Source organism: Diadema antillarum, unplaced genomic scaffold (genome assembly GCF_040938485.1).
Source record: "Diadema antillarum isolate AM-2024a unplaced genomic scaffold, OU_Dant_1.0 seq00000119_RagTag, whole genome shotgun sequence".
NCBI lineage: Eukaryota > Metazoa > Echinodermata > Echinoidea > Diadematoida > Diadematidae > Diadema > Diadema antillarum.
This window is the reverse complement of record NW_027271200.1, coordinates 2,183,022-2,210,988: the sequence shown is the minus strand read 5'-3', so window position 1 is coordinate 2,210,988 and position 27,967 is coordinate 2,183,022. Positions and strand designations below refer to the sequence as shown.

General features: G+C 37.5%; 2 protein-coding genes across 2 annotated transcripts; both read right to left on the bottom strand.

Moving 5' to 3' along the window:
• Positions 1-1,671: 1,671 nt before the first annotated feature.
• On the bottom strand, positions 1,672-22,722 carry LOC139727103 (tyrosine-protein phosphatase 10D-like). Its single transcript, XM_071638080.1, has 10 exons — positions 22,636-22,722; positions 21,234-21,357; positions 18,348-18,461; positions 11,681-11,762; positions 7,365-7,455; positions 6,910-7,121; positions 5,746-5,868; positions 4,733-4,887; positions 2,592-2,727; positions 1,672-2,029 (listed from the first exon to the last, which is right to left on the bottom strand). The coding sequence occupies exons 2-10, from the start codon at positions 21,314-21,316 to the stop codon at positions 1,922-1,924; spliced, it is 1,104 nt and encodes a 367-aa protein (XP_071494181.1). The 5' UTR covers positions 21,317-21,357; positions 22,636-22,722; the 3' UTR covers positions 1,672-1,921.
• A 1,118-nt stretch (positions 22,723-23,840) lies between these two features.
• LOC139727144 (uncharacterized) lies at positions 23,841-27,463 on the bottom strand. Its single transcript, XM_071638124.1, has 5 exons — positions 27,434-27,463; positions 26,785-26,857; positions 25,783-25,935; positions 24,745-24,873; positions 23,841-23,965 (listed from the first exon to the last, which is right to left on the bottom strand). The coding sequence occupies exons 1-5, from the start codon at positions 27,461-27,463 to the stop codon at positions 23,841-23,843; spliced, it is 510 nt and encodes a 169-aa protein (XP_071494225.1).
• Positions 27,464-27,967: the final 504 nt, after the last annotated feature.

Below are 27,967 nucleotides of genomic sequence, written 5' to 3'. Positions count from 1 at the left end.
ACCCCTCCCCCACACCTTATCCCTTTTGACTTGTCTGCTCACTTGTCAGGTTAGAGGAAACAATATACCTTTTTTATATATTTTATATCTTTTTATCATGATTTCCAACATTTTTTTTTCCCCTGTGTGTTTGTTTCGGTTGGTAGGTTTACAGAAGAATTTACATTATTTGACCTCATTCATATTATAGCATTTCACTGAAGTATTTACGAAAACCTCTATGATTGCTTAATTTATAACTAGTTCATAAATTGGCAGCATAATCATTTCAAAAGATTAAAATTTTTGCTTTTCCCCTCAAATTGGTAAATTTTGTACATTTTTTTGGGGGGGATTTTGTGTGTAGATTTAATGAATTCAACCAGCGCCATTTAATCTTTCTCAAATACAGCATATGCAGTGAAATCATGATGAGGTGCCAAGGCACTAGTTACTAATCTGCAGCATAATTCCCCACTTCGTAGCCTAGTAATAGTATCCAATGTTACTTGCTTTCATTATTACTGGCATGCCATGACCAACACACATTATTCTGAGGAATCTCACTGCTCTTGAGGTAACAAAACATACTTGAGTTTCTTTACTGAGAGAAAAAAAAAACGCTCAGAAAAACACTTCACATTTCACAGTATAGCTAAAAATCAGTACTTAACAGTTTGATACTTCTTACTGTTCTTGCAACCAGTACAAAAGGAATGTCATTTCGTATTACAATCTAACATCATATTACGATCAAATCCACAGTGCTGCTTCACAGCCCTCGGTGTTAAAGCTTGCTAGATATTAAAGCAAAGTTGAAATAATGCAACCTATGTGCAAAATGAACTAAAGAATCCTTACTTTCTTCTCACAAATCTCACATACAGAACCAGAATATCAAATATGTGCTGAAAATTCATAAACCATCAGTGAAATGTGAGTTGTATTCACAGGATGACAATTAACATTCACCACACATTCATATCTACACATATCTTGTCAAACTCTTCTTAAGCACAGACACACAGTTATGAATCACTGCAACACATCAATCCGAATTGTGAAGCTCTGGGTACATTACCATTTTGGCTGTATACAAATATATCATACACACTGGCACATTATTTTCCTCCAATATACATATTTCACATTCAACATATACAGTAAAACATGTGTGTATGCACAACCACACACACACACAACACACACATACAAATACACACACAAACAATGTATACTCATTCACCTTTTCCATCTTTAGATAACACCATTTTAAGTTTTCAAGATAAGTGCACTGTGACTCCTTATTGTCAGATAAAAAGTGTGAGCATCATCACATTTCACTTCACCACAACAGAGTTTAAAAGGCATCTAGGACTTCTGCACTTTGAAAGATATGGCACAGAGCGTCTTTGACTGAGAGATTCCACTGATTACAGCAAAGAACAAGCTGATTTCTGTCCCATGATTAATTAGCTCATCACTGATCTTTTGGGGATATTTCTTTACTCTTCAACTCAACACCATCATTGCAAGAAATTATTTCAGCACGGGAATTTTTGTTTTCATGTGGTCTTGTAAACTAAAATATGCGATACCACATTTCTGGAAGTCCAAAGTTGGAAAGACATATTGGACTTTGGTTCTCTTCATTCTCTGAGTTGATATTAATGAGTTGGGGGGAGGGGGTGATGGTTGAGGAGTGTGATTTAAAAACCTGTAGCATGATTTGATTTATGGTATACATTTCAAAACGTGAAAAATGTGATATCATCATACAACTGTGACACTTATTGCATCACTTATTGTCATGGTGTAAACTACACTATCATCAAAGGACTGTCATGGAAAATTGGGTCCTCGAGTTGATCACGAAAGATTTACAGTGGTAACCATGACGACGGATGACATCCGACACGATGGTAACTATCTCGGATTGCTCCTACATGACCGCATCGTACAGATTTTCATTGAGGTCACCGTTGGCAACCATGGCAGGCTGATCCTGCATCAGGTCCATCACACACTCATGGATGAAGATGTATTGTTTCTGTGATAAGAGACACAGGGAATGGAAGAAGGCATTAGTATTGGACTATAAATCATTTTAAGTACAATATAATTCATTCAAATTCATCAGGCCTTACTCTGCAGATGCCCATTACACATCTCAAGGGATACGGAGACTGGGCATTTTCCTCTATCCCTCCTCGCCTATGGAACTCCCTCCCATCTTTTCTCTGTAACATTGAGTCTGCACCTTTGAATGTTTCTATAACAGATTATGGCACTATACAAATGCTGTGGATTATCATCATCAATCACAGAGCGACATATTCCTCATATCATTTTCATTCTCACCCCCCCCCCCCTTCTTAATATTCATTATTATCATTTTCATTATTGGTTCAAACATTCCCGGAATGCAAACCAGTCATTTTGTGGAAACTTCTTCCCCTTCAGAGGAATTCCATAAATGAATGCGTGATGTAATAATTGTGAGAGAAATTGGGGGTGGCAGAGCTGGGGATGGGGAAGGGAGTGGCTAGAGCAGTGGTGCTGACAGCGTAAGCGATCAGGCAGGGGTAAAGATGGTGGGAGAGCTCACGTACCTCCGTTTGAACCATGTAGTTCCTCTGCATCCTCATTTCGCAGATGATGCCAAATATATCGATGAAGTCGTTCTCCTGCATGTGCTGCATTAACCTGTCTAGCGTAATGTAGGTTCCCGTCCTACCAACACCAGCACTGGTAGATTCCGAGCAGAGAGAGAGATAGAGAGAGAGACATAGAATACCAGACTGTGAGCATAGCATTGCTTGGTGGCAAATGTTTTCACATTCAATATCATCAACAATGGAAACCGTTACTCATGAGAAAACGTACTGAGCACACACAACACTGTATATCATCAATGTACTTTCAGAGACCCCACTTTTTCAATGGAGAGTCAAACCATTAAACCATCCATCAAAGATTGCTGCCCACCTACACCAATTCAGACAAACTCTAGGAGACAGCATGGATAATATTTCACTTTTTGGCTGAAGTGGACAATACAATCAATGTATGATTAAGAAGCAATTCACAAACTAGGTTCCTTACAATTACGATCATTCGTAAATTGAAAAGTACCTAGATGTATACAGACATTCTGTGATGATACTCAGAAAGTTAATACCCATGAAGATCAATTATAATATGCAACCACTCCATGAGGCATTTTTTTTCAATTTCATGCTAGGTTTACCACACTTTCAAAATGATTTTCCATTATTTCTCTGTGTCTTTGCTGGATCTGCTATTGTCTGTTCCAGAAATGAAACTCACTTGGATATACCAGAAAAATCCATGAGGAAAAGAAAGATATCAATTTCAAAAACACCCTTGTGGTTTCTGATTTACAAAATTACAGTAAACATCACCTTGTGTGTGTGTGCGTGTATGTGTGTGTGTGTGTGTGTGTGTTTTGTTTTTGTCTGTTTGTTTTGGGTTTTTTTTAATCATAGCATTACATTTAAACTGCCAAGACAAAAGTTTGCTGACTAAGCTCAGATAGTTACAAAAGATACATGTACACTATGTATATCATCATGGTAAGCACATTCCCATGATGCATGTCACATTATGGCAAGTGCATTCCAACGTTATGGCAAGTGCATTCCAACATTATGGCAAGAGCATTCCAACGTTATGGCAAGTGCATTCCAACGTTATCGCAAGTACATTCCAATGATGCATGAAAACATTGTATATGTGACCATGCATCTCAAAACCAACAAAAAGTTGCATGCCTCTGAATTCAATGTGAGAGCTCAAACTAGATGAAATAGGCCAACCTGGTCAAATTCTAGTTTTTTAAGGTTTTCTGAAAACAAAAAACAAAAAAACAATTCTTCTACTACATAATTCTGAAGTTTGTAATCATAAACTCAATGGCAAATTGTATTTTTTTTTGCAGTTTTTCTCTACAATAGTGCGATTGAATATGCTCTACAGGCTCGTTTTCATTTCTGAAAGGAAACAAGATTACATAATCTTCACTTTCAATCCCCCCCAACTTTTGAAAGGATGTTACTAATGCTTTGAAAGTTAGTTCTAGTCATGAATAGAATGTGTTGATAGAGTGTACAAATTTTCAGCTTAATCTGATAATCCCTTCCCTGTGGTTGCTATAGATGGTGGCATCCTGTCTTTTGTTCCATTCACTGTGCAGAGAACAGCTTAGTGAGATTAAGCACTTGAATAAACCCTAAACTTCAAAGCCCCTTTCTTCAGTACCAACTTTTCCAGACTGTGTACTACCTTTCCATTATCTTAATAGATATAAAATGTAGGTTTGGAATGTCCATTTGTAATGAGTTATAGCGTCCTTAACTAAATATCTATGTCTGGTGACTTTTTGGTGGTTTTGTGATGCAAGGACAGTACATTCTCATAATGCATTGCAAGTTCATGGCAAGTTCATGCACAGGATGCATTGCAGTGTCATGGTATACACATTCCCACAGTATATTGTATATTGTAATGTCATGTTAAGTGCAACCCCACAATGCATTGCAATGTCAAGGCATGTGCACATTCCTACAAAGACTTACAAAGTCATGGCAATTTCATTCCCAAGATGCATTGCAATGTTATGGAAAGCATATTCCCACAATGCATTGCAGTGCAAGGACAGGTACCGCCTTCACATTACACATTGCAAGAGGCACTCTACTGAAACTATAAATTTTCTCACTGCACCCCTTACCTGCAGTGGACGATGATTGGCTCAGCAAATGCCTGCCTCTCTATTTGTTCCCTTACAACCCGCACAAAGTCCAGCATTGTCCACGTCTGGTCGGGCACGCCGTGGTCAGGCCACGACATGAAGTGGTATTGAGTCACTTTTCGCTTCGTGCTATCCTGCACAGACAAATATTAAGAGGATCCATAGTGAATAATCATTTCAGGTTAGTTAGTTTGTTTGTTTGTTTGTTTTACTTTTCTTTCTTTGCTTTTTTTTTGCATTTACTGTCAGTGTTCTAAACATACATAGATTAATACCCATCAGCTGAGCACATGCTAACTTCAGAAATGTCAATCTAACAATTGGCTGAAAATTAAGACCCCTATGTACAGCAGTTACAAAATAAATGTTTATGAAATACTGGATATAATACCATTAGAAGGTATGTTTCAGTGAGATAAATATGAGTGGGAGAAAGAATGTTTGAAAGTAAAATGTTGCACCATGAGAAAGTTGACTAAAATGAATACAGGTGGAAAGAGCTAGAGGACAGTATTTCTGGGCACTGTGGCATTATGGACAAGACTCTTGACCTTCAATCTGAGGTCCCTAGCTCAAATCCCACCAAGTGCCTACATCCTTGGACAGGATATCTTTGCCCACAACGTCCCTCTTGACCCAGCTGTCTAAACGAGTATCTGGCAAGGCTAGGGTGATATCAATAGCAGCTCAGGGCCCTCTGGTAGAACAGTGGAAACACTGAAGAGGCTACCACGAAAAAGAAGACCATACTTATTACCATCATTGTAATTGGATGCCAACAAAAGACAGTTATCACAGCATTTAATGTTTTAAACTTGCCAGATATGTCTGTGCATTCATCAATGATACACAACCTGTTTATTAAAATTTTTCAACTCTTTTGACGATGTCTAATTATGATAATCTGTATGGCATCAACTATTACTGAAGCACGAAGACAATTCATCCGCCCTATCTTCCATTCTTATCGGTATGGCTGTGGCACTACCGACCTTTAGTAACGTGAACTCTCTCACGATCCAGTGTTCGTAATGCTGCTCCGACTGAAGTGAGACCTCTATAGTTCCATACATGACAGAGGTGTAGTCTTCAGGCCAGTATTGATGGCATTTTACCTGCAAAAAACAAGAGCAGAGAGTATGAGTGAAACACAGTTCAAAAGTTTGCAACAATTTGAATACCAGTAAGATGCTAAAATCTATGCTAAGATTTATGCTAAGATTTATGCACATCACCAAATAGAAAACATAACATAACATATGTTCAGTACATTCACTCATCTTTTCAAGGAGTGTTGAAAAACACTTACTAGTTAGAAAGTATATCTGTCACTATAACATTACATGACAGAGCACAGTGTTCAAAACAAATGGACAAATGTAAACACTGTCTGCAGACTATAATTCACCTTTACTAGGAGAGTGAGAAATTCACTGAAAAATTCCCAATCATTATTTCATACAAAAATAAAATGATACTACCGATATGGGATTTCAGACTTACAAAGAACACATTTGTAATCATGTTTCTGAAACATGTTTGTAAATACGTTCAGAGTAATGAAGTGCTCGTGGACTAAAACAAGCTCCGCCCCTAAACTGCATACAAAATTTCATGCAACAACTGCGCTGCAAAACATAAAACAAAAAGATCAATATAAGGAAAAAAAAGCAACAGGAGAGGTTGAAGAGGAAGGGGAAGAAAAAAAAAGAAGATAAAGAAAAGAAGATGATGAAAAAGAAGAAGAAACAAAATGATGAAGAATAAAAAGAAGAAACAAAGGAGAGGAAAGAAGAAACACGAGAGAACGAAGAAAACAAGGAAAAATGAGAGGAAGGAGAACAGAGATTAAAGGTTGAAGAACAAGGAGGAGGAGGAGGAAGGAGAGAAGGAGGAGGAGGATGAAGAAGAGGAGGAGGAAGAGGAAGAGGAGGAGGAAGAGGAGGAGGAAGCGGAGGGGAAGAAAGAGGATGAGGAAGAGGAGGAAGAAGAAGAGGAGGTGGAGGAGGAGGAGGAGGAGGAGGAAGAGGAGGAGGAGGAAGAGGAGGAGGAAGAGGAGGAGGAAGAGGAAGAGGAAGAGAAAGAGGAAGAGGAAGAAGATGATGATGATGATGAGGATGAGGAGGAGGAGGAGAGGATGGAGGAGTGGAGCGTACCCTGCCTCTCTCCACCAACTGAGTTAACATGACCAAGATAGTTGTCTTCTTCTCCCACACCAGGCGCCACATGTCATCCAGGGTGCCCGGTAGAGGTCCTTGGCACGCGATGAACTCGCGGGGTGAGCTGTAGCCGGGCATGTAGTTGGCGTTGATGTAGTCTGAGCTGGGCTCGTCATCAATCGCACTCAGCTTTACTCGAGAATGTTCGTCTTCAGAAGAAGGAGAAGAAGAAAACAGAATACAATAGGGAAAGATTGTGGGGAAAATAATCACAGTGCACTGAATTACTAAATACGCTCACGAATGAAACGAATCATCCAATGTAAAAAGAAGTGTGTCAGCACGCGATGTTTGGACATCATCAAACAAAGCTTGATGTTTGACCGCCAGATAGCAGTTTGCTAGCCATGAAATATCAAATTACCACAAACGTAAATATGCTTCATACTCACAGGGAAGAATGTTGGTGAATCGATTCTTGGGTCGGTTCATCACCTGCGTCGCCGCGACAATCGACTGGTCCTTACCGACATTGCGCAATTCCTGTGAGGAGAATCAAAATTGCCACGCACACATGTGAAGTGAAAACAGGATTTCTTCAATGACTAAACATGCCTGGAGAAAAAGCATTCAGAGAGACAAGCTCTACTCTCTAGTAGTTCAGACACGTGTATACTGTAAAACAAGACATGTTCACGTGCATTTTGATTTCGCGAACTTCGCGAGAGCCAAGATTCGCAAAATTGAAATGCGCGTGAATATTCTTGTCTACACTTCATGCATTGAATGTTACAGGCAACTTGCATAAAATTCATGCCGCAAACTAGAAATGTCGCTATGGCGACTGATGCCTCCGCCATAATGCATGATTCTCCCAATGGGCATATAGTACAATGTCTTCACAATGTGTGATCCATGACAGTTTCACATAACTGGCAAAATATTGAAATGACAGGTTTGTCAGAAATGTCTTGCGGGTTTGTTATAATTTTCTAAGAGTGTAGGTACACATACAGTGGAAACTCGATATAACGAGATGGTCGGAACCGAGTCGTTTTCCTCGTTATAGCCGATATCTCGCTATATCAGTAGGCATAAAAGAAAGCATAACATAAAGATATTAATTTGCACACGTGGGACTACCCATCCTCTTTCAATCAATACTGATAACTTGGTAATGTGTGTGAGGTAATTACTCACCTTTATGGGTAAGAAGATGTTTTTTCGCCAATGAAATCCATATCAAGAATGTTTTTCTTATTAATTGTAGACGTTTGAATTTGTAAATCTATATAGCTCGCGATTGTGTGAAGATCGTCTGTGGATTGGTATGTGGTTATGGTATGGGTGTGTGTTGTGTGTGGAAAGCTTGAATATGGTCTGCACAATGCTGTGTGTGTGTGTGTGACACATTCTGTATGTACATTATGACTGCGTGTGTGTGTGAAGATGGGGAATTCCCTACGCAGAAAGCCAATCACAGCATCAGATGCCTCACACTTGCTATAAACTTCATGATGATGTCCCACCACATTTTCTGCATGTATCAGTGCGCACACACACACATACATTATACACGTACAACATGCGGTGCTAGCTGTAGAGTGAACTGAAGAAAATATGTGTGTACAAGACAGTTTTTGGCGCATCGAGCTTTACAATCTCGGAACATGATAGCACAGGCGAAGTAAAGCTTTACCCGAAGACATTTTGCTTTGCCTCGCTATAACAGGTTTGATTGGCTATGTTTTTCTTTTTTGGGAAATCACAAAATTTACCTTGTTATAGCAGTTATTTCGTTATAGCCGATCTCGCTATAAGAGTAGCATTTTACATAGACTTGTGTGGAAGGAAATTTGGGACCGGGAAAATTTCCTTGTAATAACCGATATCTCGTTATAGCAGTGTTCGTTATACCGAGTTTCCCCTGTATTTGGGGAATTGAGAATTTTTACTTGAATTCTGACGGACCTTTTCATAAGTTTATGCATTGAGTAATTTCCAAGGTATGAAGAAAGAGTGTAATGACGGTACAAAATAGATATTTTTTTTTTTTTTGGGGGGGGGGGCATTGAAACCTGGCCTTTGACCCTTAACCTTTGACCTTTGACCTTCTGGCTCGAAATTTAGCAGAGAATCTCCGTTAGGTAATGCATGTACATGTATTAAGTTTTGAAACTAATAATGCAAGCATTGCATATACTAGTATATGAGGGAAATAGTAAAATTTTGAGGAGTTGACCTTGAACTTTGACCCCCTGACTATTGATCCATGACCCCTAAACTACCTAGATAATCCCTGCCAGTCAGTACATACGTATGTACCAAGTTCCACAAAGATACATTGAACCATTTGCGAGAAAAGTGATATTGCAACATTTTCACCTAACCTTTGACCTTATGACATGAAACTCTCTCTGGAGAATCTTTACGCAGTAGTACATGTCCACACCAAGTTTCAAAAAAATACCTTTGGGCATTGCTTAGATATGGGGAAAATTGCAACATTTGTAGCATTTGACCTTGACCTTTTGACCTTTGACCTCTTGCCAATATCACTAAAATCTACTCAACTAATTGTCCCATCATACATCATCCTTGGACCAAGTTTGGTGAAAGCTGCCTCATCCAGTTTTGAGTTATCACGTAAACAGATAAATTTTAGGATATGACCTTGATCTTTGACCTTTGACCTCTGTCCGATTTCACTGAAAAACTACACAAGTAATTGTCCCATCATACATCATCCTCCAACAAAGTTTGGTGAAATTTGCTCCATCCAGTCTTGAGTTATCGCGTAAACGGATACAATTTCATGATTTGACCTTGACCTTTGACCTTTGGCCTCAGGCCGATTTCAACCAAAATCTAATCAAGTAATTGCCCCATCATACTTTATACTTGGACCAAGTTTGGTACAATTCCAGTCAATATTACTCAAGTTATCGCGTAAACGAATGCGGACGGACGGACGGACGGACAACCCGAAAACATAATGCCTCCGGCACCACTTCGTGGCGGAGGCATAAAAAGGCCGCTGGCTCCAATTCGTGAAAATTTCATGCCTCGAAAATATCGTGTTTTACAGTATCACTTCGTCCTGATAAGGTCCATTGTGACATCAGTCTGAACTCTGTCATTCAACAGAAGGTTTCCACCAGTACAATAGACCCTATCACATGCCCTTCAATGATGCATTTATGTGGACGTGAGCAAATGACAGAATCAACATACATTGTATATGAGAATATGATCAAACTCGAAATGTCGCTATGGTGACTGGCATGCCTCCACCATAATGCATGGTTCTTGCACAACGTCTTGACAATGTGTGATGACAGTTTCACATAACTGGCAAAATGTTAAAATGACAGGTTTGTCACAAATGCATTGAGTGGTCACTTTCCTTGAACTAGGTTTATTTGGATGAATGGCTATACTGTCTAAGAATGCAAGTATTTGGGGATTTGAGGATTTGTACCCAACTTTTGACCCTTTTATAAGTTTGAAGAAGAAGTAAAATTTAGCACTTTCACTTGACCTTTGACCTTTTGGCAAGAAACTTCCAAGAGAATCTGTATTGGATAATACATGCATACACTAAGTTTCAAGAAAAAAATCCTGCAGGCATTGCATAGATAAGATAGAAATAATGACATTTTGATGAATTGACCTTAACCTTTGACCCATGACCCCTAAATTCCCTACATGATCACTGCCAATCAGTACATGCATATATATCAAATTCCATGAAGATGTACCTTGAAATATTTGTGAGATATGGAGAAAAAAGTGAAAATTTAACATTTTCACTTGACCTTTGACCCTTGACCTTTGACCTCATGACCCAAGGCTCTCTCTGGGGAATCTTTATTTGGTAGTTCATGTATACACCAAGTTTAAAGAAAATACCTCCAGGCATTGCATAGATATAGGGGAAATAGTGAAATTTTGAGCATTTGACCTTGACCTTTTGACCTTTGACCTTGAGCATGTGCGCCCAAAAGTTGATAGGTACAACTTCGCCTACTCATACATATACATGCCAATTTCATGAGGATACCTCTCACAGTTTTTTAGATACGCTGTCCACAAAATTGATTACGGACGGACGGACGGATGGACAGACAACCCGAAAACATAATGCCTCCGGCGACACTTCGTGGCGGAGGCATAAAAAAGGGGGTGTGATATAGCAACACCCCCCCCCCCAATAAGCCATATTGATGTGTTATGAAGTGCAGGTTATCGTGAAAGTAAATGGTTTGACCATGAATTAATTTAGCAATTTCAGGACCATCAGTCTCCCAATTTGTCTCTCATGGGCCTTAGATTTTGTGTATACAGCAACCACAGACATTACAGCCTTTCTCAGGGTTCGCTGAGCTATTGAGAGCAAAAGAATTCAATATTCATCATTACTATCATCATCACGTTTTATATGCATGTATTTCTGAGATTCAATGATCAGTATCATCCTATGATCTTTTGATGAAAATGTATTGATGATACACATATGTGTGATGCATACTACAGAATACTGATATCATGCAGCAAAATTAATTTGACTGCAAGCTCGGCAACAGTGACCATCTGTCTACAACGGCTGCCTTCCATGCATGAGTGGCCATTAAAGGCAGGCCTGACTGCCTTTGAATACATTTATAGACAAGTCATGTGCAGCTACATTTAAAGTGCAGCCTCAAAATAAAAGGATCACTGCAATTTTGTGATTGTGATGCATGGGGTTGATGACTGGTTTTCGTACCTCGTATTCTTCGGTGAATCTGTACTCCGAGTCAGCCTTCATCCGATTGTAGTGCGACTCAAAGTTGTTCAGCAGAATCGGTCTTGTAGAAGACAAGGACAAATGGAGGATAGAATATGATTCATCATTACCGCAAGACGTAATTTAATTTGGCCAACTTTCGTCAGTTAAGCCGATTCTCTTGGGCTTATGTGGACAAAGTTAAACACACCTGGGCACCGTTTCCAGAAAGTTGTCAGCCCTGACAAGTTGTCAGTCTCTACCAATTTCAGCAAAATCCTTGGTTTTGATTGGCGGAGAAGCCTGTCACTGTTACTATAATGGCGATTGTCAGAGACTGACAACTTGAAATGGTGCCCTGCATGTCTGGTTTGCAGGATGTGTTGTCTGAAGAACTGAACAGGGTCCTGTTTTATGAAGAGTTAAAATTGATTATAAAGTTGATTTCTAACATAAGTCTACAGCAGCCTGTGTGTTAAGGAAATTAAAAATCGATTATATCTTTTGATAAAACAGGGCCCAGAACACTTGGAGAGCTTGATATGCCAAACAAGTAACCTTTTTTCTCATTGAGAGTAATCTGTATGGGAACATTCTGCACATTTATTTGAGATCTCACTACACCAGCATCGCTCAACATTTCCCATTAGAACTACTACACAAGGCGCACCTCAAATTGTCCAGCAATTGACAAAATCTATTATCTACAAGTACCAATCAACAGAACCATCATTCAAACAGCACATGAGTGCCACTACATGCCACTACATGAGTGCCACTACATGTGTTGTCTGAAGAACTGAACAGGGTCCTGTTTTATGAAGAGTTAAAATTGATTATAAAGTTGATTTCTAACATAAGTCTACAGCAGCCTGTGTGTTAAGGAAATTAAAAATCGATTATATCTTTTGATAAAACAGGGCCCAGAACACTTGGAGAGCTTTAGATTCAGATTCAGATTTATTCAACACTTTCAGTAAAAAACAAACAAACAGGAGAATACAGAAAATTGACAACACCATAATAAGAATGATCACAATAAGCATCAGTACGAAAATACAATACATTTGAAAGTGTTCGGAGACAGACAGAAAGGCTATGCCTTATATAAAAGTCCTGTCCCCATACTATTTCATTCATAAGATATTAAAGTATTGAATGAATACATTTCTTTATGAGTTAATACACACATACATACGCGCACTCACACATACACACACTGACATATTTTACAAGAAAAAATTTTATCACACCATTTCGGCATACTGATTTAAAACATGCAATCTTAATTTTCTCTTAAACACATTCAGCGATGAACTCTGTCTTATTTCGACCGGAATAGCATTCCAAATTTTGGGTCCATTAAAAAATATAGAATTATATGATGGCATAGTTCTGGCATAAGGCAATGTAAATCTATCTTTGATTCTCATATCATATCTTCTATTATCACTCATTTGAAAATAGTTCATTAAACATTTTGGAAGCATCTTCCTAAAGCATAAGTACATAAAAATTGCACTTTGATAATAATATATATCATTAGATTTTAAGATTTTCAGATAAAAAAATATAGGCGATGTATGGGCAAGAAAATCACAGTGATGAATAATACAGACCAGCTTTTTCTGCAATAAAAACAATCTCCTGGCATTGGTCACACCTGAGTTTGCCCAAGCTATTGCACAGTAGTTTAGATGAGGTAATACGAGAGTATTATAAAGAAGAAGCAACACCTTTCTTGACAGAAATCGCAATCTATAAAATATCCCTACATTTTTTGACAATCTATTGCAGACGACACCAGTATGTTCGTTCCAATTTAGTTTGTTATCAATTGTCACACCAAGGAATTTGATCGAACAAACTTGGTCAAAATTCAAATCTTTAACTTCAATCTTAATTTCGTTGATATCTATCTGTCTTTTCGTGAATACCATATAATTTGTTTTCTTTGCATTAAGAACAAGTTTATTACAGTCTAACCAATCAAAAAATTTCAGAAATTCTTTATTAAAATCATTTTGAAGTACAACTGGATCTCTACCCTTCATGAACATACTGGTGTCGTCCGCAAACATTATCAATTGCAAAGAATCTGACACATTACACATATCATTTATATATAACAAAAAAAGCAAAGGACCAAGGATAGATCCTTGTGGTACACCACATCTTGTTGTCATCATATCAGATTCAATATCATCATACACAACATATTGCTTTCTTCCACTTAAATAGCTATCAAACCATTGTAGGTTCACTCCTCTTACACCATACAAATTAAGCTTTTGCAATAAAATTGAATGGTTTAATGAATCAGAGGCTTTACTCAAATCTAAAAAAAGACCAATCATTATTTCTTTATCATCAAAAGCGTCAGCGACCTTGTGTATAAATTCAACAATGGCAGAAGATGTAGAATGTCCAGCTCGAAAGCCAAATTGCTTATTACTAATTATATTGCACTTTTCCAAAAAAACAGATAAACGATTATACACACATTTTTCTAATATCTTAGAGAAAAGAGGAAGAATAGATATAGGGCGATAATTACTAACTTCTTCTTTTGACCCTCCCTTATAAATTGGAATGACCTTAGCAATTTTCATTTGATCCGGAACAATGCCCGATGTAAAAGATAAATTGATAATTGAACTCAGTGGATAACATAAAATATGAATAACTTTTTTCAATATCATAACATTAACATTATCAAAACCAGGACTCTTATTATTCTTGAATTTAGAAACAATGTCAATAACTTCTTTCGGGGTACATGGTAAAAAGAAAAGAGTAGATTGGTTTTTGTTTACATACCGCAAAAAATTACCAGTGCCTCCACATTTTGCGGCTAAACTTGGACCAACATTAATAAAAAAATCATTAAAAATGTTACTTATTGCATACTCTTCAGTGACAATACTGTTATTGCACTTGATTGAGGTTGGTAAAGTTTTCTTTGACCCAGAGCCTAGTATCCCATGTATGATATTCCATGTAATCTTCATATTTCCTGCAGCACCTTCAAATTTCTTTGCAAAATACAATCTTTTAGCTTCTTTAATTTTTTGTGTCACTTTATTTCTCAATATCTTATACTTATCATACATATCTTTGCTATATTTTTTCTTACATCTCTTATACAAACAATATTTCTTATTACATAATTTTCTTAATGATTTATCAAACCATGGCTTATTTCTAAACTTCTTTTTCTGGACTCTCGTAGTTGAAAAACACAAATCAGAAATATACATAAACTTTTCCAAAAAAGCATCATAAGATACATTTACATCATTATCATAAACATTCCAACGAGAATTCTGCATCTCAGTAATAAAACGAGCAATATTTTTTTCATTCATAACACCATTCATCTTAATATCAGGCTTCTCATTTTGGCGTAAAGATACATTGGATATTGCAAAAATCGGGAAATGATCACTAATGTCTGCTACAATGACACCTGAGAAGACATCTTCAAGGTCATTTGTTAGAATGTTATCTATCAAAGTAGCTGAATTACTGGTGATGCGTGTTGGACTATGGATCAAAGGATAAATACTATTTGTCATACAAATATCAAGAAAGTTATTTACATTCTGAGAAAATAAAACATTAAATAAATTTAAATTATAATCCCCTAGAAGATAAAATAATTTCTTTTCTTTATTTACAACTCTCAAAATTTCTTCTAAAACATCATTAAATAATTGCACAGATTGTTCAGGTGAATGGTATACAACACCAACTATTATATTTCTATCAGTATTCTGTATCTCAACAAATACAGATTCCATGTACAAGGTATTTACATCTAAATCTGGCCTTTGTTTAAAATTCAGAATATTATTTATGTATAATCCGACTCCTCCTCCTCTTTTTGTTTCTCTTCCTTTTGTAATAAAAACATAATTATCAATATCAAAAAATGAATCATTGCTTCTCAGCCACGTTTCAGAAATACATATCACTGAAAATTCCACATTCAACATATTGAGTAAGGTTAACATACCGTCAAAGTTTTTGTTTAAGCTTCGACAATTACAATGAAAAATAGAGAACATATTTGATGACACAATATTTTGATTATTGAATTCATTTGGGGTATAAAAGGAATGAGAAGGCTCAATTACATGGTCATCGCTGTGAATCGGAGATAAATATTCAGAAATTCTTTCAATATTGCACGAACTTAGTGATTGGTGATATCTTTCTATGTCAGTCATCATCAAATATTTCAATGCACACATGCACACTCACACACACCATATACAAACAAATAAAAAATGTAGGAAATTATAGATACATACAATCAAAACAGACAAAAATATAGTTATAAAACAATAATCAAAATGGCATATTGGACCCTGGAGATAAATTCTTTTTGCTTATATATTAACCTTTTATGTATATTTCATATTAATAAATAGCACAAGTTAAAAAATAATTTATATATATATATATATATATATGGGGATACCTGTAGATTATGCAATGTTGAAGCAGTGCTATGTGCCTTTACAGTAGATCAAGGTCTCTTTTCGAGTGGATCACCTTTTTCACCATCCCCCCAGCTTCTGTGGTCATTGAAACGTAGATCCGACCATCCATCGTCCAGGCATGCTTGATGTTGCTGTCGGGGGCCTTCATCTTGGAGAACGCCTCCCAGAGCAGAGCTCTCCTCAAGTCTGTCAAGTCTTCAAACATGCTGATGCCTTTGTGCTTCCCTTTGGCATCCTTGAGCTTCTTCCTATTCCTGAAGAGCATCTGCCGGTACCTGTACGAGGACAGCTTCACAATGATCGCTCTTGGCTTCTGTGGAGCGCTGTCAGTTGGGGGCTTCTGGCGTCTGATGCGATGGCTCCTGTCGATTGCAGATAGGGGGAGGTCCACACCCATCACTTCCTTGGCGATGCGAAGAATGGTCTCGTCTGTGTTCTCGATGTTGCCCTGGTCAGCCTCAGGAACTCCAAAAAATCTGACACAGTTGCGCCTTGAGTATTGTTCCTGATCATCAGTTTTGTTTTTCAGTCGGATCACCTCATTTGCATTTTGTTCCCTCTCCTTCCTCAGTTGGCTGATTTCCTTTTCTAAAGACTGGCATTAGCTTTCCAGGTCAAGTACCCTGCCCTCCTGTTGTTCCAGCCTACTGATCACCTCATTCATCTTGGCGTCGACTGCCTCCTTGACAGCTGTTTTGATCACATGGAGTACATCATTGTCCTGTAAAATTTCCTTTATCAGTGCTTTGGTGTTGCGGGTCGACATAATGGGCAAGAATTCAGCTTGATGAATGAATAGTTCAGTGCTATTAGTTCAGTACTGATAGTACAAGTAACCTTTTTTCTCATTGAGAGTAATCTGTATGGGAACATTCTGCACATTTATTTGAGATCTCACTACACCAGCATCGCTCAACATTTCCCATTAGAACTACTACACAAGGCGCACCTCAAATTGTCCAGCAATTGACAAAATCTATTATCTACAAGTACCAATCAACAGAACCATCATTCAAACAGCACATGAGTGCCACTACAGTCCGACCTTGATTATCCAGACTTCTTTAAATCCTGATGCCTCTAACCAGTGAAGAAAAAACAAAAGTGATTTCAAACAAGAAAACTCCCACAAAGCCCAATAATTCAATTTGTATATTCCCTACAGATGAATATTATGAATTTCACAGCAAAACGTTTCAATTCCATGAACAATATGATTTATGTAGGCTAGCATAAATTATACCACTCGAGATCATACTGCAAACACTACCTTCCAAGCTACATATGTGACCGTGCATCACAAAACAAACAAAAAGTCGCACACACTGATTTTGTGTGAGGACTAAAAATAGGTGAAATGGGTCAACCTAACCGATCTTGACTTTTTCATATTTTCTGAAAGAGCAAGATCATAGTCTTTTTCTACATTATGCTAAAATTTGGGATCATAAAACGGGCAGGGAAGTGTGTTTTTTAGCAGTTTATCTCGAACATTTTTTGGTAGAATAGTGTAATTAGGTGTGTTTTCAGAGTCCCCTTTTCATTTCTTAAAAACCTTGTAGGCACTCTTAACTTTCAACTCAAATAACTTTTCAAAGGATAATGCTACCCCTTTGAAAGTTAGTGTTAACTACGAACAGAATATGGTAATAAGGCATGCTTAATTTCAGTTTAATCTGATAATCCCTTCATTGTTGTTACTTGGTGGTTTACATCCTCTTTTTGTCCCATTCATCTCACAGCCAGCACGGCTTGGTAAAGATTTTTATAGCGCTTGAATAGAGACTGCACTACAGGGCCTCTTTTCTCAGTTCACACTTTTCCTGATTGTGTGCTTTTTTCCCAATATTTAGATAGGTTCAGAGAGTCCATTTGATTTGAGTTATACATCATTTTAAAGCTAAAAGTCTGCTCTTTCAGAATATGCTCTTAACTAAAATTTTGTGTCTGGCGACTTTCTGTTCGTTTTGTGATGCAGGGTCACATATGGTGTACATGTACCACAAGGCTGGCAGCCTATGTGCGTGTATTTGTATTCATACATAAACATTGTTTCTCCCATATCTGGCCAAATTGCCTACCCTGATGGGCACCATTCCTGAAATGGCTGTATAAAAGATGTCCGACTACAGTTCCAACTCGATCGTTGCATTACTTACTTGGAATAGCTCTTCTTGTGCATGGAGCTGCCAGGTTTCCGAGCAATCCTGGGTGCCATAAATTGAGTCTCTTCCTGGTTTTGAATGAATCCATCGTTGTCTTCGCCCCTCAGTCTGACAATGAGAGAAGTTGAGAATTCACATTTAGAGCATTTCATACCAAGTCTGCAGGCTCTTGAAATAACATTCTTCAAAACATACTTCATCTATTGCAACTGATTGACAAATTGCCCTACATCGACGTAAATAAGCACTGAATTGATCAGTGTTTTAGTAGTAGCCATGATAAAATATCATGGGCGTACATACTCGAGCAGGATTCGAACCTACGACCTCCTGATCACTAGACAGGCGTCATCTCCACTAGACCACTGAGATTTCGCCCGACACCAAGTATTGGTTCTAATCTTTATAGCATGCAGCAGGTACTGCATACTTATTCAAATATAGGGCAATTTGTCAATCAGTTGCAATGAAAACATCTTGACATAAGAATTTTATGAATTTGAATACTTCATCTGTAATAAACAAAGTACACAAAATGACAAAAGCAACATCCAATAAAAAATTATCTCACAGCTTCTGGAAGCACTTGCGATTAATTTTCAAGCATGGGAGTGCAAACAATTTCTTGCAAATGACTGCAAAAAAAGTAGATTCATTTTGTAAACAAACAAGATAGTTTTACTGTCATCCTCTGTGTGTTTTTCAATTGCACTTTAAATAGAAGTCCAATCAAAACAAAAGTATTCACTTGGCTGATGAGTTCACATTCTAAAATTTAGCTGATTTGTAATCCTCCCTGATCTCTTTAAAACTTTGGAGCTAACACTGGCAACAAAGCATGACAAGTTTCACTGCTTGAGCCAAATCATTCTTATAACAACAATCTGCTTTTTCAAAGGAGAAATGTTTCCCGAATTTCCATAAGTGTAGTTGAAAATTCAAGGCATCTTCCAGTCAGTAACCATAAAAGTTCATTTTTATAAATGAGTTGACATGCCACTCAAGAACTGCATATAGAGGCTATAGATGTGTGTACCTTCAGTAGAGACTGATAATAACTTTAGAAGCACATATAAACCTTCATTCACTACCGATATCCCCCTTCCCTCTGCCCCCCTCCACACACAGAGACACAAACACACACAATTTATGCAAGACAGTTTAATACAAACTTAGTTTTTTGTTTCTTCCACTTTAACTGAATCTTGGAAACAAACAAAAAAGTACAACATCAATTTACATCCTGTCACTTACAATTGTATATTCAAACATACATATCATGATGCAAAGTACAGGTACATTTTACAAAGCTGCCATGAACCTCATGCCTCTGATGAGCCTATGCCACAAACAATACTATGCACTCGTCTATATACAGAATGTCCTCCCAAACAAGGAAAAGTAGAAATTACGCGGTGCGTAAAATATGTCCCCGCCGGAAGTAGCATTTAGTAGCAAAATGTACAATATAGGTAAAAAGATCAAGGTCAAAGGTGAAAGAAGTCAAGGGTCAAAATTCTATGTAGAAGTTTTGAAGCCCTCACCTAGTGCCATCACATAAAGCAAACGGAATCGAAATCGGGTTAGAAATGGCGAAGGAGTAGCATTTTGTAGCCAATGTACAATATAGGTTAAAAAAATCAAGGTCAAAGGTCAAAGAAGTCAAAGGTCAAAATTCTGTGTAGAAATTTTGAAGCCCTCACTTAGTGCCATCACTTAAAGCAAACGGAATTGAAATCGGGTAACAAATGGCGAAGGAGTAGCATTTTGTAGCAAAATGTAAAATATAGGTCAAAAATCAAGGTCAAAGGTCAAAGAATTCAAAGGTCAAAATTCTGTGTAGAAGTTTTGAAGCCCTCACCTAGTGCCATCACATAAAGCAAACGGAATCGAAATCGGGTTAGAAATGGCGAAGGAGTAGCATTTTGTAGGCAATGTACAATATAGGTCAAAAATCAAGGTCAAAGGTCAAAGAAGTCAAAGGTCAAAATTCTGTGTAGAAATTTTGAAGCCCTCACCTAGTGCCATCATATAAAGCAAACGGAATCAAAATCGGGTTAGAAATGGCGACGGAGTAGCATTTTGAAGCAAAATGTACAATATAGGTCAAAGGTCAAGGTCAAAGGTCACAACTGAAATTCTGTATAGAAGTTTCAAAGCTCCCATGTAGTGCTATCATATAAAGCAAACAGAATCAAAATTGGGTTAGAAAAGGCGAAGGAGTAGCATTTTGAACATTTTGATCACACACGGACGCACGGACAGACGGACACACGGACACACAGACACACACACGTACGGAGCCCGTTTCATAGTCCCCTGCTCGAACTCGTTCGGCGGGGACAAAAATCACAATCGGATTTTTGCACTGATAACTATCAATATGATTAAACTACAATGTCTAAATGCTACTTCAGGGTCTAAAAAATATAACATCTTAGCTATATTTCGCAGAAAATCCCACTCAATTTGGTTAAGTGGTTACAGAAAAATGAGGATTGTTGTAAACCATGTTACGGGTCTGATTCTTCCAAGTTTTGCACTTAGATGCTCTTGGAACTGCATAATGTGTGAACACAATGGACAGAACTTGGAGGGAAGGGATTCCTGACATGCTCTACAAAATTCCTCATTTCTCTTTCACCATTGAAGCAAATCGGGTGGGGTTTTCTGTAACATGTGGGTAATAAGTTATAGTTTCATACCCTGAAATTGTATTTGCATTGATTCACTATTTTTAAAGTTATCATTGCAAAGATTCCCATCGTAATCTTTAGGGGGACATACCGTATATTGATACAAACTCTTACAGGTCAATTTTCCCTGTTACTTGGTACATGTGTATGTCGCAATTTGTCCAGGAAGCAACCACGCACTAACCTTTGATCCGGCTGAGGCCCCTTCCTTCTCTTCCACATCAGAAACCCAGCAGCGACGAGGACCGCGATGACCAGGATGGACATAGAGACGGAGACACCGATCACAGTAGCGGTATTGTCTTTGGCTGTCAACGACGTGGAAAGACATGCGACAAATATTGGAAATCAGTGTGGCACGAAAATTCTACGTCATGTTCATCAATCTGGGCCACGTTATCATTAATCAAAAACGAGTAGAGACAGACACAAGGAACAGCGGAAGTTTCATCAATATGATATACTGATTAAGAAAGCCGTAGGAAGTGAAAGTTTCACGTTTTTTCACAAAACGATGAAATCCATCATCATCATTGCATATGCAAACCAGAGGAGGCGACAATGCTGCAGTCTCCCAGTGGTTCACATTAAGGACTTCTTTCTTGTCAATAACTAATAGAAATAACAACAATCTTGAAAAGCAGCTTCCATTGGTACATGTACTTCATTATGGCTTCCATATAATTTCATTCGAAGGCCACAACTTTTTTCTCTTCAAAATGCCATCACCTCATCCAATTTGCATAATGTGATTCTACCAAAAATCAGCATTTACAATGTAGATCCACCCCACCCCCCCCAAAACAAAAAACCCTGCAAAATGCCCAAATTTGCTATTTCTTTTTGTCTTACTACATTCAAACGTTCTCCGTTTTGTTTGTTCTGTTTTATGTTATCTATCCCAGTGAACGCAAAAGTGATGCAAGGTCTTCTGATATACATGTAGATAAACTGGCACATGAACAATTGGCCCTAAAATCACATAAAAAATCATACACAGAAAAAAAAAATCCCTTTTTCTCCACTAATTTCTTCTCCTCTATTCTCAATGGTCAATTTAAAGATAAACACTATACAGTGGAGCACAAGAACTACATCTACATGTATTAACATTAATTAGCATAAAATGTTTATTACTCATTTAATCTATGGAAACATAACAATAAAGAAAAAACACAATAACCAATTTCAAATAAGAGTGTATTAAAGCCACTATTTAACACTGGGAGCAATGACTAGCAAAATGTTCATATTATCACATTTGACGCATATGTACAGTTCAGTTATATCACAAAATATCCTACCATTCAAATATTTTGCAATAAGCCTTGACGTACGATATTTTATACAATGATAATGATAACATAAAATTTCATGTATACCTGTAATGCAGAATATTCTGTACATGAAATATCTCAAAGGATGCACAGGGATATAACAACATCTCTGCAATCCTGTATACAATACTGAAAAAAAAAAAATATGGCAATAGAAATACTAATCATTATATTTATGCCCTTCATTCAGACAATAGATGAGGAATCACTTTAAAATCATCTAATGCATGCATTGCCAATGAACCTTACGTGTTGCAACAGGGCCAAATGTCGCTGAATTGACAGCTCCCGCTCCATTGGCAGCCCTGAAGGCATAGCTGTGAAGATGAAACACGGAATAATTACATCACCAATCTGCAGGCTGTTTTACTTCCACTAGACAACAATACCTGCACCATTACAGCAGCATTTTCTACCTTCTAAAGGCACCATTGTAGGTGAACGAAACAATTTCATTTCTCTTAAAAAGAGAGCATATTAGAATAATCAACCGTTATAAAATTGCAATAAAATCGAATTTCATGGAACATACTAACGTGTCAACATAGACCACTGTATGGCTTCTATGATTATTTCACACATCTCTCTGTGTCACTTCATCATATTGGCAGAGCTGGAATAATTTGTTGTTGCACAATTGTTTGACAGCATACACCAAAAGAAACGAAAGGTTCACTTGCCAACTAAAAGCATGGTTGGTTGGTTCGTGTATTTCTAGAGTAAGAGATAGCACTGAAAAGGACCAACTACATCAGGGGCCTGTTTCATAAAACTTGTCATCAGTGACAACTGCCACATTTCTATGACAAATTTGCTCTCAGCCAATCAGATGCAAGGATTTCAGTAGCTTGTCACATCTAAGACAACTTGTCACTGATGACAAGTTTTATGAAACGCGCCCCTGGACCACATCATTCAGATTGAGTCAGTCCTACCTTTTCAGGGCCACCTCGCACTCCAGAAAGAAGTTGGCACATGGTGGACCAGAAATCACCAAAGTTAATGATAAACAGACACTCATAGATGCATGTACAACATCAAAATCTGATCTAATATCCCCTACTCAGTGGAAAATAGCAGATGGTACTGGGGCATCTGTTTACCCCTCCTGTGCTTTTTGTTTGTAGATTGGTGTAGATGTCCGGAAACTAATCATCAATGAATACAGATTACCTAATCCCTACAATTTCCCATGTATCATAATGGACTTCCTTTTGAACCGAGGTACAAACATTGATGTACCCGAGTGGGATTGCTAACTTTACGATTAGGTCAATTTTGGAGGAATTACTGTCCAGTAACAAGAACACTGAAATACTGAATAATCGCAGCTTATTTACTTTGATGCAGGGCAATTTATTAATCAGTTGTGATGAAAACAACTCAACACAAGAATTCATTAATTTGAAGGAATTGCTGAATACTTTAATGCAGAAAACTTTGCAAATGACTTACTAGTATTCTGTGTTGTCTTTCAATTGTCCGTTGCAGTAACCAGTGGTATCAGGTGGGCACGATTCCTCCCCAACGACCACCTGACCGATGTCCAGTTGTACTGTCGCTCGCCTCTTGCGACTCCCTGAGCCAACACAACATGTAGGTTACAACTTAGTCAACTATTAACTTTGTGGGTATAAAAAACAACTTGTGGCTCAAAAAACAGGGTCATTCTTGAAGTCTTTGCATGTCACACTCTCACTCCAGACTCTGATGACCAGGTTTCTAAGTTGATGTGCCATGTTCATGGAATAAGCACATGTTAATATTGTAGTCTACAGAGATTTTTTATATTTTTTTCTACATCCATTAAGCTCAAGAAACCACACATTGGTGCTGCAGCTTCTTTATTCTAAATGTCACTGCACTTCATACAGAAAAATAAAAACTTTCTTCTGTTTATTGCTGTTGGAGAATTATTAAAATCTCCTAAATTTTTATATTCATATCAATACACATACGACAATGTTGAAGATTCTGTCTAAAAGTGAGCATAGTTGTGTAATATGTTTCTGATTTTGAACAGACTCATTAACTGTAACCTATACGTACTCAATCTAATATTTCCCCAATATAGAATGCACAGTAAGAGTCATAGCCACCTTTTTCACTGAGGGAAAGATGAAAATTTCTGTGGTGAAATCAGAGCAAGACTTGATTGCTTGAAATATAGAGGACACACTTTTAAGAGAAAATAATACAATTACAATGTATTTATGTTACTACTTCCTGTCTAATTTTTTTGTCCCTTCAGAATGCACCTTGGAATAGTTACTTGAGATAACTAGCATAATGTGAGTGTGTTAAATCATTGTCAGAGATTAGCTGATTTACTGTATGTCAGCGAAAAAAGGTACTCACCATAGTTGGGGGAATAAGGATATGGCTGATTTTCTATTGTGATGTATGGAGGATACATTCCATTGCTGGGATTAGCCCTTGCCTCGTTGTATGTAGACTGAACTTCAGAAACACTTGAAGCATTTAGTTCTAAAATGAAGAATTGAATACAACATTGTATGCATGACACCATTGCTCAATATGCACCATTAACAAGTCAGTGCCATCACTATGTGCAATGAATGAACTAATTAAGATGAAAAAAGGTATCAGGTGAGTACAAATCTAGAAAATACACACACACACATATACATAACCCATATACACACATACGTACACACATGCAGATATGTTCCTCTTCTCAGTTCTGATCCTCATTTCAGTGTGTGTGTGTGTGTGTGTGTGTGTGTATGTGAGATCATCACTTTGAGGTGGCATTATTTTTCAAAAATATATCTATTTCACATGAGCTTCTCATCTAAATTACAATAGACGAGGACACATTTGGATCAATTCCAGGACAGATACACAATATGATGCAGCTGAGCATATTACAAGTGAGGGTGACTGTTCCACACACTCAGCAAAATTAAAACAGTGTGTGAGACTAGAGCACTGTACAACAACTAGCTCAATGCCACCCTGCAGTGCAGTCCCACAAACTACATCCCACTGCGGAGTGCTCATAGTCAAGTCTGCACATTTGGTAGTGTCCTATCCAAGATATTTACCATGACAAGGAAATCGGAATCTCTGTGACTATTTGTACTTCCTTGAGTCATCAGTTGGAGAAATTATTGGGAGACCATGGTTGAGTTTATGTCATAATAAAGCCCACTCATCTTCAGTATAAAGTGGGCTACTGTCCCTACTATAATGATGTGAAAATCATACAACAGATCTGTTGTAATCAATTTTGTTGCTCCAGAATTTCCTTGCATTTGAGTGATATTTTATTGAAAGCATTGTCCTATTGATTATCAGGTGGGTATTGAAAACACGAAATATTAATTACTATGTACGCCAGATACGTATGAGAAGTGTAAAGTCTTAGCATACCAATCTCAGAAATAATGACAGTGAAGACAGTAAGTTCTCCGTTCTCTTGACTGAAGAGATCCTCAGGAAGGGTAACGGTGAAAGATGTTTCGGAGACACCTGTCGGCTCTGTGTTACTACCATAGTCATAATCTGGATCAACTGGAGGGGGAACTAGTGAAAAAAACAAAAACAATAACCCACACATTAAGATAGGCATTGCTGAATCAATGGGTAGATATTGACGATGGGATCAAGACAGATCCACGGATACTTATTAGCAGTGCACCTACATGTACTTCAAATTCTACTTGATTTATTTTTACACAAAGTACATTAGTTTGAATCTATGTCTTCTTACAATAAAAAAATCATGTCCCTTCACAAGCAATGACAATTATGTACTGGTATTCTTTATTTTTTTTTACGAGTTTTCAAATACTCTTTCTGCTGTCTGATCATTTAGTGTCAAGAAGGCATCAAGAAAAGAGGTTAAAAAAAAACATGAAAGAAAAACAGCTACAATGCTGCCCTCATTTCTCAAGGCTACTTTTTAAAACATGCTACTGCTACCAGTTTGATGTGCACATGTGCAATATGGCCTGTACACAGATATCCATGACAATCGATGGTATCCACTTTTTGATAATCCTGAATTATGCAACGACCACTAAATATCCCATTACAAACAAATGAAGTTTGTATCAGCTTTTGAATATTTGTAGACATCACAGAATTCTTGATATCATATCAAAATAGTCACAAAAAACATCTGCACTTTATCATACCTTGCACAATTATTATTATTTTTTTTTGGGGGGGGGGAGGGAGGGAAGGGCTTGGGAAAGATACTGAATTTTGAAGTTTCACACATTAAAAAACTCAAAAACATTATTTTTCGCCCTAACCTTATGAATGCAAACTATGTTGTGACAAAGATATCTCATCTAGCTTTGACCAAAAACATGATTACCCGTATGTAATTGCTAATTAGGCCTGTGGTGTGAAGTGTTTGGACTTTACCTTCTTCAGGAATTTCAACGGAATCTGTAGATGCTGGATCACTGGTATAGCCCCCATCATTCGTAGCATTTATCTTTAAAGAAAAAAGGGCAGAACACAACAAACAAAAGAGCATGAGAAAGAGGGGTCCATCCTGCCTAACAATAAAATCAAAGCTCGTTCGGAATGACATTCCATGCAAGAGCAGATACAGATCATGAGAGAAATGACATAATGAGAGACAGAGTAGTAATGAGCAATATCATGGACAGCACCTGAATGGCTTTTTTTCTTTGCAGCATATAAAACAAATGAAAGGACATACCGAAACATTCAAGGGAGCTTGTCTAGATAGAAGCAGGTTGGATTACATAAATGTGTGCTATCTAGCTTTAAGATTATTTTGTTTTGGTTTAAAATTTGGGGTCATTTGAATCATCACTGACTGCGAACTACGTCTATTCCTCTTCACTACTTTCTCACATTAATAAGTTTCCAAATGATTAGATATAAAAAAAGTTTAGATTCTGCCAGCATTTCATTGACACAACACACACTTGGGGCAGTATTTGGGGCATATCTTCAGTTGGCCTGTCCACTTCTGTACCACTTCTCAGGCACGAAACACACATTAAGTAAAACTGAATCAAAACTCTTGTACAACATTTACACTGCGGTACACAGTAAAGCTATTCTGCATGTTCTCTAACGTTCAAATATTCAGGGTATCACAAATGCTTAATAATTTACCACATCTGATTCAAACCTTTTAGTGATTCTCAATAAGTACAGCGGGTTTTGAATATGGTGGCCTCCCCTTGGTTGGTCACTTTTTTTGATTGTCCAAAAATTAAGCTCTGACACTCAATGTTCTATCACTACATTGGTCCATGGAGAAGACGGTATACATATTACATAACATACGTTTGAAAGACAATACTGTAAAAGTGGATATTTTGGCACGAGTAATTTTTCGTGCTCTACTGAGTACGATAAATTTCGCATGTTTTAGATTCCATGGAATCAAGACATTACATAGTGGTACATAGAGCAGGCAAAACTATTCGCGTGCTTTTATTTTCATGCTAGTTTCTGGTTGCACGAAATGTGTGTTAAATTTTCACTTTTACAGTAAAAGAAAAGGATGCGATGCGATTGACTCTGAGTGACCGGTACACAACAAGTATCTGTATTGTGAGCTTAC

Coding starts and splice junctions, on each gene's coding strand:
- LOC139727103 (XM_071638080.1), bottom strand. CDS start 21,316: ATGTCCATCCTGGTCATCGCGGTCCTCGTCGCTGCTGGGTTTCTGATG. Junction 5,869..6,909: donor AGTTGGTGGAGAGAGGCAGG/GTACGCTCCACT, acceptor TGTTTTTTGCAG/GTAAAATGCCATCAATACTG. Junction 4,888..5,745: donor GAGAGTTCACGTTACTAAAG/GTCGGTAGTGCC, acceptor TTGTCTGTGCAG/GATAGCACGAAGCGAAAAGT.
- LOC139727144 (XM_071638124.1), bottom strand. CDS start 27,463: ATGCAGAATAGCTTTACTGTGTACCGCAGT. Junction 25,936..26,784: donor CGTTGAAATTCCTGAAGAAG/GTAAAGTCCAAA, acceptor TTTTTTCACTAG/TTCCCCCTCCAGTTGATCCA. Junction 24,874..25,782: donor TGTCATTATTTCTGAGATTG/GTATGCTAAGAC, acceptor TCTTCATTTTAG/AACTAAATGCTTCAAGTGTT.